Below are 15,615 nucleotides of genomic sequence, written 5' to 3'. Positions count from 1 at the left end.
TTACAAAGAATAACTGCTGTTTTGTTTTTCTCTCTTTTCTGAATTTGTACAATTCAAAGGGCCTCATGCATGAACATTTTTTATTCTTATCCTAAATCTCTTATATCATTTCTTCATGCTTGCTCATCCAAGTGCTCTTAACTGTGCAACTTTTACGTAAAAATGTTTATCTTGATGATTGTAACCTGTTTATAGGGTGCATGTTTATGAGATATATTTATTGGCACAATTAACGTCCACAGATTGCAATACTTCTATTGGAGTTAGATTTGGAGTTTTAATTCACAAAAAATGTCATGTAAGAGTAAAAAAAGAATAACTTGGAGCCAAAATAGTCAATTTTCTCTATGCCATAAAAAAGCCAAATAAAAAACCTGATGTGGAACCTGAGTAAATTTATTTTGGAGACATATTTAAATTTCACTGGCGAATTTTGTTGGTGCCTAAAAGTAATTCAAAATACAAGAAAAACGGTGAATACAATAAGTTCTCTTGAATCACACTTATGTATGTGCCATTTAAGGATACATCTGTTTTGTGTAAGTGGCTCTTGAATTAGACCCGATGTCTTTTTCGAAACAGCTTTGTACTGTAGTTGCATCATCAGAAGGCATTTTAAGTATCAAAGCAGTCTCTGTCTGCAAACTCCAAAAGTGTCCTCCTCCCCCTGAACTCCTTGAACAAGGCTAAAGAAAAAACATAATTATCACAGCACCTTGTCTGTACTTCTTGCCCGCTGGCAGCTTAATGGTGCGCTAAGTTTAACGTGCAGTGGAGGAGTTTGAATCCAAGTCACACTTTATCAAAGCTTTCAGCCTTATCCTTCTAATAAGATGTCACTTGCCTCTGGAGGTTATACTCATGACCAGCCTCCAAGTAGTTATGGCAAGAAAAACTGAGATACTTCAAAAAATAAACCATAAAAATCATACAGATGAAAGAAAATCAAGTTGTATGTGCAAAGGTAAGGGTGAATGTGATGGATTTACCACCAAATTCAGGGTTCTGATTACTCTGGGAACCATTAATCATGTCTTATTTGCTCTGTCAGGGTTCACATCACACCTTTCGTTAGTCTGATTGGTTGTAGGTCTATCCGCTTGCCTCCAGAGGGATTTTGGTCTATTGATTGAACACCTCAATTAACTAAGAGACTCATTTGCATTGGTCTGGCGATACCAAGGCAAGGTTCTGGCAGTCTTAGCTATGTTCTAAAACTTTGAAGCAAGGTAGCTAATGTTTTAAATGTAATGTGACAACGCAACAATAAATATCAAAGTGCTAACAAGCAGCAGTGACTTTCTGATTTCTACCTTTGATAGTCTTTCCCATTGAAAAGCGTGTGTGAAGTGGCGGTGCACTGCTCAAGAAATTCAATATTCAAGAGCTTTTATCGTAACATGCACAATAACACCACAGAAGCTGTTAAACAAACTGAAAGATACATTTTTTCGTCCTTTAAAAAGGAAAAAAAAGAATTCACCCATAGCTGTTTTCCTCTGCAGAAACTTAATATATAGCCATTGTTGCATCTTCTGTTTTTGTTTCCACAATTTTCAGCCTGCTTTGGGAACTAGGACCTAAAACTAAATTTCGACACTGCTCAGGAGGAGATAAATTTAAGTTCCAGAAACTTTCAGGATTTCCAGTAAAGTTGCTGATTGTACTTGATCGAACAGATGTGTTCCCACATCATACCACACAAGGTCGACTGTAACTAATGCAGCTTCTGGCAGAAATGGAGATAAAAAAAATGCTGTAGGGAAAAAATTGAAAACATGAATCAAGATTTTAAAGAAACGAAGGCCCAGCAGTGCCTGAAACGTGTATCTCAAGACAATCAAGAATATCAGTGCCACTTCTTCTCTTATTGTCCGTACCACAACTGCTTACTGCAGTTGCCTATGAAACATGGAATAAATAAAATAAATGAATTTAATAAAATCAGATTAAACCACGCCAACAAAGTCTAGATGAATCAGGTCAGTTGTGTTTATGAGTGCTAAACTAGTGGACTTTAACTTTTGCCTATTTATTTCAGTATTTAATATTATAGAGGAGGATCAGGGTTATGTGTCTTGATATTCAAATTTCAAACCAACATTTAAGGGGCTTTAAGTTCCCGAAGAGGAAAAGAGCTACTACTGTATTTGACTTCTCTGTACTGATGAATAATCTCTATCAAATTTACTGCTTTGCCTACAAAAAAAGAGATAGCTCTGAGGTGTAATTAGCATAAAGACTAAAACCTGGTGGGAAGTAAGACTATGTTTGACAATAATAAACAAATACATTTCCCAACATGATGAACCGCTCCTTTAAAAAACTGCTCCACACAGGTTCCTTAAACACAGAGGATGTAATGTAATATAACACTTCATTAAGTTTATGCTAAACAAACATTACTCCCACGAACGCGCAAAACAAACATTCAAAAGCGGGCGTGAAAGGCAGCCGTCACATCGTAACTGTAATATCATGCTGCATAAAAGCGTGATGGATATGAACTGGGATGATTATGAGAGCATTAATCTTTCTTAGCTGTTTTAAAGTCCTCTGAGTGTGTAATGTACTGTGTGGTGGAGCAGGTAGTTGGGAGAGAAAGTGAAAGACTTCAAGCAAACAGGAATTCAGTGAGACATAATGTATATACATATATATATATATATATATATAGTCACATTCTGGTAGCGCCTCACTTTATAGCTCAGGGTTCATAGATCTTTGCAAAAAATTACAAACTCAGGATGGGATTCAAGCTGTGATCGGCCACACAAACACACCGGGCATGACAATGTATGAGTCTAACACACACAAGCAGGGATACTGGGACTTTGTTTATAAACAGATACTGTGCTGTTAGGAGCTGTGGACCAATTTTAGCCCCAATGGGTGTCCATCCACAAGTCCTTAAAAAAGACAGTGTTTTTTTTCCCTCCATTTGCATTTCATTCTCCTCTCGAGGGGCTCCATTATGGCTTTGAGTGGCTCCATTCCTTGTTCAGTTTTCTGAACAGGTTGTCCATTAACACAGATGCCGTGTCTCTCCTCTCGCCTTGAGGGCTTTGTCTTTAGGGCGTCATTTTGGCTGGGGTTGTTGTGTCCATCACTCTGCCATTAAGGGCTTTCATATCCTGCTTGCGTCCAACTGGGGCTCAGTTTCTTAAAATGGGGTTCCTCATCAGGGGCTGAAAAGAGGGAGGATTGTGCTGAGCTTTGACTCTCCATTCCCACCTCCTTCCTTCCTCCACTCAGCTGCTACGCTTTACACCTGGCCGCCGTACTCTACTCAGCCATGTCGGCGTCACTGTTACAGCCAGAGATTCACATGCCATGCAAAGGCCATTCATTTCTACGATTTATAAAAACTACTCTTGCTTTGATTGATTTTTATAGCTGTATGGATCTCTTTTATGAACTGTTAAGAATAAAAAAGAAAAACCTCAGTGATGGCAGCTGGTTGTGGAGCTGTTTTGGCTTCTTATTGAGATGTTTATTGGTGCAATAAAAGAAAATCTGAGAGACTAACGGTAGTTGGTTCTGGAGATGTGTGATGTTTTATTGCAGATTCTATCGGGGTAATAAACAAAAAAAAAGCCTCTTTCTTTAAAAGTCTCTTCACTTATAATGTTGTACTGCTGTAACAAAGCATGTGTGATCCCTGAACATTGGTCAGTCATAGCACACAACATAAATGCCTTGGAATATGCATACATCGAATACACTGTTGAATGCTTATAAATCCTAAGGTATCAACAACTTGATGTCAAGATGTTTAAGGACTTATGTGTGACGAAATGTTGGCTTTGGAGTTGAGATAATTTTGTCACACACCACATATCTTGTTGCCACTCTTGTATTCTGGTCTATTGATGTCACTATTGGTGGATAATTGGCATTTCTATCATGTTTGTCATGGTTGTTCTCCCACTGAGAAATACTCTGGAGTCACTGCAAAATGGTGAAAAAGCTGGTTGGCATGGAAAACTTTACTACTCAAAATGTATTTCATAGCTGGAGTATCAAACACTATTGTATATTCTGCACATACAGTACGCCTACTGATTGTCTGCATCTGTGGTAAAAATTCAGTATAAAGCAAGACATAATAGGAAGGCAACGGATTGCAAAGTTTATCACCACCACCAATAACTGTGTTACAATGTCAGAATATGAGTACTGTAGTAATACCTGTAAAGGGCCCCAAAAAATACAATGATGTCATGTCATTGGTCTGTCAGTGTTGCGGATGTTGGAGGTAATGTATGTGATGTGTCGCCATTGAACCTCAGACCTCCTGACTCTGCATATCCCTCAAGTATTATGTTCAATGTACTCAGCAGCACATTGTAAAGTCTCCTGGCATTACAAATTGTTCACAATAGGAGTGCATGCTCAAGTGTGTGTGTGTGTGTGTTTGTGTGTGTCGTTGTGTGTGTGTGTAGGTGTCTTGTGTGTGTGTGTGTGTGTGTGTGTGTGTGTGTGTGTGTGTGTGTGTGTGTGTGTGTGTGTGTGTGTGTGTGTGTGAGTGTTTGAGCACACGCTGGTCTCTTACCATGATGGTGGTAACTACAACAGTGCGGTTTTCAATGCCAGAAGTGTCATTAGGAAGCAGCGGAGAGTCCTGGATCAGCACCAGTTTGTCCGCATCGTTCCAGTAGCCAATCTGCAGGGAAAAGAAAATATGAGATTCCCAAAACCCAAAATGGGAATGTGTTCATGCAGGATGCTGTGTGCACAACTTCCCCTGCTTTTGTGACCCGAGGATAGACAGTTATTCTCACTTAAATGTGAAGCTTGGCTTGCATAGCTTGTTTCTTAAAATAGTGTAATGGTCCAAAAATGTCAAATGTGAAATATCTATGTGATTGTGAACTACAAATCCCTCAATGATACATTTTTGAGGGAATGGGTTGAAAAACACTGCTGTATAATAATATTATTATCATCGTTAACATCAAAAAAATAATAAGTCAACTTTTCATTCTGGAAAGACAAAGTATGTCTTGTACAACAGCGTTCCTATTGTCCACTTCATATTTCTGGTTGTACTGACGATACAGTTGGCAAAATCCAATCTGCTTGTGTGTAATGGCCGAATGGGGGCGCTAATCTGCCACTGTACATAATTCAGCCCAAAAAACTGTAATAAATTACTTCTGACCTTCGTTGATCTCACAATACATGAAGTTGTGCACACAGCATAAAGCTTCTATTAAAAATCAGATCTGCTGAGTGTCATTTTATTGAGTGTCATCTGCACTTTGGATATGATGGACATGAGTTCAAGAACTGATCGACACTGTGGGACAATATAATTATAACCAAACATGAGGAATACAAAAAGACAGAAAAGAATAACAACTCCTCATCATTGCTTGAAGGAGTTTACATGTTTAACTTGCTGGAAAGAAGGCTGATGAGTAATATGGTCCCAAACAAAATCAGGATAATCGTTATGACTTTAGAACAATTTCATGCCTTAATTAAGCAGTTTTTTAAGACAGGATTACTATCCATCATCATTTTGCCAAATTACCATTTCGAAGGTCAGGCATGAACTGTCATGCCCAAATGTATGGCTGTTTTTTAAACACTAATTCCTACTTTTCTTTCTTAACTTAGTAAAATGCATCATTTTTTTAAAAAAATCACAGTATAATTGCATGATGTTATGATTCTTTTCAAAGACAATAAGTGGTGCAATTTAATTTTTTAAGCCTCATCTAGAAGCTTTGACAGTGAGCATAAGCAGCTATAAGTCAGTGAGAGCGGCGACACTGAGCCAGCAGCTGGCTGCTGGTTGGACGCTGCCAGTGGGAAGCCATGGAGAACGAAGAGCTGTGATTGGCTGCTACCTCCAGTGTGCTGGGGCGTCAGGATGATTGAAGAACATGGAAAATGTGGAAGAGATGCTGTGACCCACACACAGACGCAGGCACACACACACTGTGTCCTGACAGGACCCTCGCTGTGTGCAAGAAGACAGGCCAAAGCAGCTTTTGATTGATGGGAACTCCTCTCAGCTTCCTCCTCCTCCTCCTGCTCCTCCTCTCTACCTTGATTGCTCTCTATTTCATTCCATCCCCCCGCCATCCGTCTCACAAGTAGTCATTCTCTCTTTTTCCCATTTTCTCCTGAATTTCATCTTCCCTCTGTACAGACATCAATCCTCTCATACCAGAAGCACACATGCTGGCAGGGCCTGAAGCTTTTTAAAAATATACTTATGATAATAGAAAATACCACACTACATTCTGCATCGGCCCATCCCTAAGTTAATTCACATAACAGTGCATCGCTTAAAGAGGAAATATTATGCAGGTTAAAACATACAGTGTTATTATAAAATGTTAATATGATACACAGATGAAGGCAATGTGGTGTGATGTTTTACCCGTCTGGGTCCATTATTCTTCAGCTCAAACACGTCCATAGTGTAGTTGACCCTGCGGCCATAGTGGTCAAACTGGACATTACCTGTTAATCCCTGCAGCCGGACCTGCACACAGAAACACATATAATACAACACAGTTAACAACAGCAGTCCTCATCATGTGACAATGCTGTGGTTAAGGTCTGGTTAGGTTTAGGGAAAGATTGTGGTTTGGGTTAAAACTTCCTTAATGTTAGGTGACTTTCATCATCAGAGTTACAATATTAACCACGTGGTTAAGGTTAGGGGATGATTGTGATCATGATTTTAAAAACTGTGCTCCTGTGGTTGAGTTGTGTCACTTCTCCCAACGCTGATTTGTTTCTTTGATTTCCTTCTTTGTTCTCATCTTTGCAGCCACTAGAGGGCTTGAACATATATATAATGTATGTCCTTTTCGGGCATTTGAATAAAAAACTTGTCACAGGAAGAAGAAAGCTATCAATACAAGTAAGAGGAAAAAAAGAAAGAAAGAAAGAATGTCACCATCAGTGTCACAATTTAGTCAAGTTTGATATTTAAAATTGAGAACATTTGGTGAAAACTACCAGTCAGCAGATCGGGCTGACTACATCACACCAGTATGGTTGATATAACATTTATCATTCAATACACTTCCAAATGATATCAATCCCATGTTGGTGCATTACGTATGAAGCTGGAGAGACCAGGTCTGTCCAAAGTTCAAAAAACACTTCAATCAACACAAAGCTCTTTAATTAACACACTGCATCTTGTTTGCAGCTGCAGTGGAAAGAAAAATGTTTATTCAGTTTGAGTTATTGCAAGTATGTGGAAATGGTGGACGTTTAAAATCAAGTTAGAAAATACCCTGCATTTCTTTTTATTTACCCCTCTGTTTCTTTCACCTGTTTAAGAGTACGTTCCATGTCGATGCCTTGGTTCCACGGGGCGGCGGGGTTGGCGAGACAATCGCCAGCGTTCCCCCTTCTGGAAATGTCCACTTTTTGTCTGCGCAGGTTCCTGAAGGCCTCGGCCATCACCATCACCCCGTCGTACGTCAACGCTGAGGTGTACTGGGAGACAGGAGGAGACTGCATGTGGGCACAGTTGGGTTATGTGCAGGTTTCTCCAGCTAAAAAAAAACAACTTAACACATCACATGAAATCACTGCAGTAGGAATTATGGTTCAACTGTGGCTTATTAGATTTATTAAAAGGAAATAAAAACCCAGTGGGGACGGACTCTGTGATTTGTAAATACATTCTTTATAACCTGAAGGCCACCCTGCTGTTCTGTCTGTTTTGGGTGTATGCAACGCTGGGGAACACACACACTGAGGGAGAAAAAAAAAGAAGGTACGAGGCCAATTAAATGCTGATTTAGCTGGACAGGCAAAATGTTCTCCAATATTTGCCGGTCAGATCTCCTTAAAAACAATCTGTGTAAAGGCTGCCTCTGAGAACACGCTGAGTTTCTGCAGGGCCAAGCAGTACGCCTTAATGGCCTGGCTGTTGCAGAGAGGCAGCAGTTACACTCTGCTCATTATTTTCTGGGAATGCAAAGGAAGAGATGCGAGAGAAAAGAAAAAGAGCATTCTCCCCACAGTGTAAGCCTCCCAATTTCCCTTTAATCTATCTTTGACCTAAAGACTCTGTGTAGCCTCTGATTATTTGCATCTACAAAAATCACTCTCCCCCTCATGAGCTATACATTTTTCTAAAACTCACCTCTGGCGTGGCAGAAAACTAATTGAGTGAATTACGAAAAGGCATCAAGATGGAGAGTGAGTGGAGGAAAAAGAAAGGGAAAAAGGCGAGTGTTTTGTCCAGCCGGGTAGCAGTCTGGCATTAATTATCCCGGCTAGCAGGAGTTCATTAACTTCGCCCCTGGCCCGGGGTGAATCCTATTCATTAGCCCACTGCTCACTGTGACATTATGGCTCTCTATGGAGACTGCTGCGTTTTATCCCCCTGTTACTCTTTGACAAGCTGCCCAAAGTAACACAGAAACAATCGAGGTAGGTGATAAACTCACTAACAGACTCGCTGCTATCTGCTCAAATCTGACAGGGATGATTATCCACAGGGGACATGAGGGATGGTTTTAAGTTAATTTATAAGTAGTGTTTGTCAAATGGCAGCAGCCAGATCTAACTGAAAGTCCAGATGTCCGCATAGTGACATATTTTCATGTGAAACAGGATAGAAAAGGTGGGAGAAAACGCTGGGAGGAATTCGATTTCAACGTTGAAAAGTGGGCATGTCATAATGAACGAGATTGATTGATGGATGGATGCCTTGATGTTATTGGTTGAAATGGGTTAGTTCAAGCCTACGTAAGGACACTAACATGATTGTATTTTGATATCAGAACACAAAATGATGGATTCTTTTGTGTTTTTTCAGCATATTTTGCTAACTAGGTGCAAAATATGACCACAAATGTGGTCTTAAATGGTAAAAGGGGCATTAATCATTTCATCTTGACTTTAACTCTTTTCACAATGATTGAAGTAATATGATTTAAGACTTGGTATTTGTTCTGTAAATTGACTTACATCTCAATCTTATCCATGCTTGCCCCAAGTTTTCTAATGCTGTTTTTGAATGTTACTAGGTAGCGAGTTAAAACAAGAGAAAAGTCTGCACACTGCAGTTCCCAATGCAGGTTTTTATTAGGATATCACCAGCATGACGTTTGAGCATCTCTTATCCCCCCTTCAAAGCCCTGAGTGGTTGATTGTTTCTCCAGACTCGGAGAGCAACCAATCAACGAGACCAACACCAGGGATTAGTTTCACAAAAACACTTGGTATAGACACAAATTCAGAGTTTATTCAAACATTTAAATTCATCTATTGCACAAAGCGGTACAGCTCTCGATTAACATAAAGGATATGGAAGTGATTTTCCATAGGAACCTTATTGTCAATAAATCTCTTGGGCAGAGCCAAAAAAGTAGACTTCTGTTGTTGTCCAAAAACTATCGAAAACACATCAGTTGCCCTGGTTGACACGTTGCTTACAGTTGTGGGTTACAGTAGTTTGCTTTGAAATGGCTCTAAAGAGTAATAACAGTGATCACATTTTCAGTCTAGGCTACGTATCACAACGTCTTGACTTTTTACTACATCTTTTCTCAAATCTTATCTCAATCAAGAGATTGTGATATGCAGCAAAACAAGCTAGTGAATCACTGCAAACTGAACCGTGTTCCTGCACATGCTCAGCGGCGTCTCGCTTACACAGAACTACTCTCCGGAGACTGAAATCAAAATCACTTTCTATGGAGCTGAAACGTCACCAAACTCCAAACCAAAAGATCCTCGGAAAAGTTTAGCTACCACTAGTGATAGCAAGCATCTCCACTGATATATACACTTCTTATTCTTCTGTTTAGACTTCTGTTCTTGTCCAGAAACAATTAAAAACGGCTCCAAAGACTAATAACAGGGATCACGTTTTCAGTCTAGGCTACATATCACAACCTCTTAACTTTATTAGGTATAGTATCAAAGCAATCAAGGACACCTTACACTTTGTACTACATGTTTTCTCAAAGAACTTCAGTACAAGATCAAGAGATTGTGATATTTAGCAGGATAAGCTGGTGAAACACTGTAAACTTTACCGTGTTCCTGCACATGCTCAGCGGCGTCTCACTTACACAGAACTACTCTCCGGAGACTGAAATCAAAATCACTTTCTTTGGAGCTGAAACGTCACCAAACTCCAAACCAAAAGATCCTCTCAACGTGTTTGTTAACTCCACCTCTTTCTTGAGGGACAAGGTAATATAACAAGCATCTCCACTGAGGACTGATAAGGTTATAAATTTACCGAAAATTAGCCTTCGTATGTCTTCAGTTATCACACATCTAAATGAGACAACAAGAATGCTAATTAATACCACTTGTACCACTAAATGCGCACGCCTCTGATGAGATGTCGCCGTCCAAACACAGATTGCATGTTTTTACGAGGTGTAAATGGGGTCTACTGCTGTATCTCCGCAGTTCTCCTTGTCATGACGAAGCTTGCTGTCACTCGCAGCACAGTAATCTCTCATTAGTTCACTCCCTGCTGATTCCCGGACCTTTTAAACACAATTGGCATGACATTCATCTCTGCAAAGTGAGTAAACATGTCAGAAGAAGGCCCAGCTCACCGGTTGGGTTAATATATTAGAAAGAAAGACAGGCTGACTGTGACTCAGGCTGTGGACAAACTTGGTGGGGAGCAGAGTAATTTAGTCTGAGTGGATTTCCAGGAGAGAGAGCAATTTATCAAGAAATGGAGTGGGGATAAACACACATGCACACACACACACACACACACGCACACACACACACACATAATGTCATGTAATATCACCCCGTGGTGTAAACTTTTAATTTGAACCACCCCAATCCATCAGACACACATACTACACACTCTGCTTGACTCACACCGTTTCCACTCCACCGCATCTGGTTTTTTAAAATAGAAATCTTTGTGCGACACACAGATTTGCTCGGGGCAGGAGGTTTGCTGACCACCGTGGCGTGATGCCTTCTTGCCCCAGTGCCATTTGCAATCTGCGTGGCTGGAAAAAAAAAAAAAAAAAAAAATGGAAAGTGGGTCAGTCTGTCACATCACTACATATGACAGCGGTGGATGGAGCTGAGCAGATTGTGGCTGCTGCTGCTGTTGATGATGACGATGTTGATGTTGATGCCTTGTATGTACTTGTATGTACATGCTCATGAGTTTGTTCCGTCGCAGTATGTCGATGTTTAGTTTCTGCACCGAGCCAGTTTTTGTTGTTGTTGTATATTTCTGTCTCAGCGTGCTCTGCTGCACAGCTCAAACATTAATTCACTTCTCATCTTATGTCATCTTATCTGAAGCTGTCCTTACTTTTATTCTCTTTCTTTGTATCCCATTTGTCTCTTTGAATGTTACACCACAGAGGGATCATTAAAGGATAAGGCTGGTGATTTTCTATATTTTTCATATTGTCAACAAATCTCATGTGTAGAGCCAAACCAACAATGAATTGATCTAACCTACAAGTGTGTATCCAAAAACCTGATATATCTTATTCATCTGTGCTGTAGAGCTCTGCTGTTGTCCAAAAACTATTAAAAACACATCGAAGAGCCACAACAGCTGCACTGGGCGACATGTTCGATCGCCCCCAGAAGGTCACGGTAGTTTGTTTAAGAAGTAGCTCGAAAGACTAATAACAGCAATCACGTTTTCATCCTCATGAGATTATTGTTGACAATAAAAAAAAAATCTAGAAGATCATCAGCATTACCCTTTAAAGGTTTTGCATGTTTTAGCCCATCTACTACAAATGGCATATAATCTATGTGACTGCAGCCTTTCCTTCCAAAACAAACCATCAGTTTAATATTTAAGATTAAGGATTTGTAAATCCATATTGCTGCAAGAAATGAGAAATTCACTTTGTCAGTTTTTGCTTTACATGTGTTTTGGATTTGATTATCATCCAACTCTCTGAATCCACCACCAAGGGGTTTTCTTTTTAAATTTTGTTTTTAGAAGCTCAAAACTGCTACACCAAATCTAATTTATAAGATAAACATTATTATTGTGTTATATTGCTGATCTGACTCCTGTTTTAACATGATGTACCTTTGGCGGGGCGTCCGAGCCTGGGTACTCCCTTTGATCCAGCTTGTTCCAGCGCTGCATCAGTTTGATGACCATGGGGTTGCTGAAGTCGACGAGCTGGAAGCCTGTCACGTTGGCACCGCCGTGCATGAAGCGCTCGAGGTTGATGTCTTTGAAACCCTTGAAGGGCAACAAGCAGAGAAAGTGTTCAGTGACAGAAAGTACACTGAAGTCAAAGGTATTCATTTAATTAAATTTAACTGTCTACAGTAGATGATTCTCTCTATAAATGAGGTGAATCGTAGCTGGAGAATGGGTCTAAATCCTCTTTAGCCTTGAATCAGGCCCATCACACTTTATATCATGTTCGTAGAAAACGTTCACACCGGTTAAAAAGTGGAACCACCACATACAGTTCTGCTTGAAAAATGACTTACATTAGTCAATTGCTAGTATATTTATAGTGATATCAGTGCACTATAATAAAGATCAACAAATTATTAATCAATTTTTTACTGTCTACAACACGATTACACTGTGCCAATTACTTGTGGGTCCAAACTACTAGAGAAAATCAGTTTGAACAACTTTTAGTTTATTTTTCAGAATATGATATACATATACATATATACGCACATCATACATACTCTTTGGTCACTTATTGTATATACATATATGTATCTGTCTGGCTATTTCTGTGGGAAATGAAGGTTGGTGTTTGAGGGACTATAATGATGTTGCTCCCCTCCTGTCAATTAAAAACAAATAGATAAAAACTGGATTACAAAAAAGACAAACTGATTAATCAGCTAATCATTTGAGTTTTATTATAAGTATTATTATTTTTATCGTTCCTTTTTTTACATCATCACATCCATACTTTAGACTTTTCTTTATGGGTAATCCTGTAAGTGATGTCTGCACCCTAAATGGACCCCTCATGGACTGGATTAATGATGTGGACAGCTCTCTGCACTTGTGGACTTCCCATAAAAACGCCTATTAAGCCTGCAAGTGCGATGAAGTCTGGACATTTAGATTAAATCTTAAGTCATAAGTTTATGAATGTCTCATTGACTGAAATGTTCAGATTTCCTATCAGGTCAAGTAATCAGCAACTGGAAACTTCAAACCACATAGATTCAGATTGGTTTCACAGTATAATATTGCAATGCTACTGATCCAGTCGTAATTACGTTTTCAACATTAAGTATTCAGTAGTGGTAAAGTTACTTATGTTTAAATCATTTTGCCCTTCTTTTGCTTCCATGAAGGGCTGTAAGCTCTTACATTCAGCCATTTAAAGATACTGGGATACAGTTTATCCATAAATACCACACACGTACACACACATACACACACACACACACACACACACAGTTTAAACAGCTGGGCTGAAATTTTGCAGCAGTGGTATTAAGCAGATATCAGAAAGGTATAGAAAGGTGGGGTGAAATAGATAAAACAAGAAGAAAGAAACAGCAAACAAACAAAGAGAGAAAGCTCTTCATCTCACCAGGTTGGCCATGATGTAATGGTAGCCTTTGACGTGTTTCCCGACGCTGACGATCTGCAGGGAGGAGGAACAGAGCTCAGCGTTAATGTGACTGGATTACAGGATAGCATATGTTAATTACTTTAAATGATGCATATGACAGGCAAGTGTGCACGTCTTCTTGACACAATGGGACCGTCGGGTTTAATCCGTAGAAGATCGGACGTCTAAACAAATGTCAGTATCTCACCGACCGAGGAAGTAAACACTTCACGCTTTCCAAAGACATGACAATGCTTCTAGACACCCTTACGAAACACACACACACACACACACACACACACACACACACACACACACACACACACACACACACACACACACACACACACACACACACACACACACACACACACACACAAACACACACACACACACACACACACACACACACACAAACACACACACTCGATGCTGCATCTAAGTGATAAAAACTGATTTTGAAAGCAGACATCTGCTGGGAAATCCCACTGGACATCCAGTTAATAAGGGCTCGAATCAAGCTGAAAAAATACGCTTTGAAACTCTCAGAGAAGCTCGGATTGATAATAATTCCCTGACAGCTTTGATGTTGACAAGACCTGAGTGCCAGGTTATGAAAAAACCTGCAATTTGTAAGATTAATATATGAAAATAGGCTACATCCAATATATCAATATGAGTCTCAACACGGAGAGCTGTTGCAGAGATTAGCATCAAATTGACACTTCTGAGATGGTTGGAAATAAGTAAATTTGCTTGTATGAATACGTCGGTTCACCCAGTAGGGATTATTTCCTCAGTCGAAAGTAGTTTCAATAACAACTCTTCACAGTGATGTCTGTGGATAAGTAACAAGGACACTATATTTTAAATTCCTGTGCTGGGTATGGACTCTTGAAACTGAAAATACAAGTTTTAGGATAATCCTTAAAAGAAGAAGTTACTTCAAAGAAGGGCATTTTTAAAAACTTTAAAACTATTCTACTAAAAAATGAGTACAATTTGCTGAGTTTACTACATTCTGTATGTTTTATGGTTATTAAAGTCAAGTAAAATGCAGTCGAGATGGGAGGTTTGACTCTTTTTACTGACTCGTCTCTTTATGAATCACTCGTTAAAGAGAGTCAGGTTTTTGAATCACTCGAGTCACTGAGTCAGTCACCCAAAGTTGAGGGAATCTCCACCAGTGAACGACCTCAGACCCTGACTAGTACAAATAAATAAATCTCATGAAATATTGCTCTTGGAGAATGTTGGTTGATATGAATAGAGGTGATATCATGATTGATCAAAATCTATTAGTAGTACTTTAAATTTCAAGGATGGCCTTTTTTCATCTATGTAACATTGCAAAAATCAGACACATCACATCTCAAAAACATGCAGAAAAACTAGTCCACGCACTTGTTACTTCTAAGCTGGATTATTGTAATTCCTTATCATAAGGTGTATGTAATAAATCTCTAAAGACTCTTCTTTAGACTCTCTAAAGAAGCTTGTCTAGAATGCATCTGCACATTTACTGATAAAAACTAGCCAAAAGAGATGACATTTCTCCCATATTAGCTTCTATGCAAAATCCTTCTCCTCGCCTAACATACATCACCTTACCCGTAACATACTGTATGATGCACTGAGCTCCTTTCTTCACTCCATCTGTATGTATTCATGTATCATTAATGCATCTTACTCGTAGTTTTGTGCTTTCTTGTCCTGAAGGTGCAGACCATAAAGCCCACTGCTACCACCATTATTATGAGTCATAGTTCTATTATTATTGTTGTTGTTAATGAGCTTCTCTGTGTCTCTCTGTCTTAGCCCAGTCTCCCTCTGTTTTTCACTCTCAACAAAATTGGTCAAGATGGAGATGGCTGCCCACCAAATGTTGCTCGTGGGGTCTTTAACTTGAAGTCTACAGTCTAGACTTTCCCTTTATATTTGAAAAGTCCCCTGAGATAACCTCTGTTGTGATTTAGTGCTGTATAAATAATAAAAATTGACTTGACTACTAAAAAAGGAGAAATTAAAAGTCATGGACTGTGGCATTGAACTTGTG

General features: G+C 39.3%; 1 protein-coding gene across 3 annotated transcripts in view; it reads right to left on the bottom strand.

The window, feature by feature from the left end:
• gria4b (glutamate receptor, ionotropic, AMPA 4b) overlaps positions 1-15,615 on the bottom strand; it is a 135,830-nt gene that overhangs the window by 37,712 nt on the left and 82,503 nt on the right. For 2 of the 3 annotated variants that reach the window (XM_062432884.1, XM_062432886.1), the window contains exons 5-9: positions 13,539-13,592; positions 12,044-12,202; positions 7,306-7,473; positions 6,398-6,502; positions 4,556-4,666 (exon numbers count right to left, since the gene is read on the bottom strand). In XM_062432884.1, coding sequence (XP_062288868.1) covers positions 4,556-4,666; positions 6,398-6,502; positions 7,306-7,473; positions 12,044-12,202; positions 13,539-13,592 — 597 coding nt within the window. Of the gene's footprint in view, positions 1-3,155; positions 3,189-4,555; positions 4,667-6,397; positions 6,503-7,305; positions 7,474-12,043; positions 12,203-13,538; positions 13,593-15,615 lie in introns of those variants that run through there. The other variant, XM_062432887.1, reaches the window with a different exon arrangement.

Source organism: Scomber scombrus, chromosome 14, assembly GCF_963691925.1.
Source record: "Scomber scombrus chromosome 14, fScoSco1.1, whole genome shotgun sequence".
NCBI lineage: Eukaryota > Metazoa > Chordata > Actinopteri > Scombriformes > Scombridae > Scomber > Scomber scombrus.
This window is presented reverse-complemented; position numbering and strand designations above follow the sequence as displayed.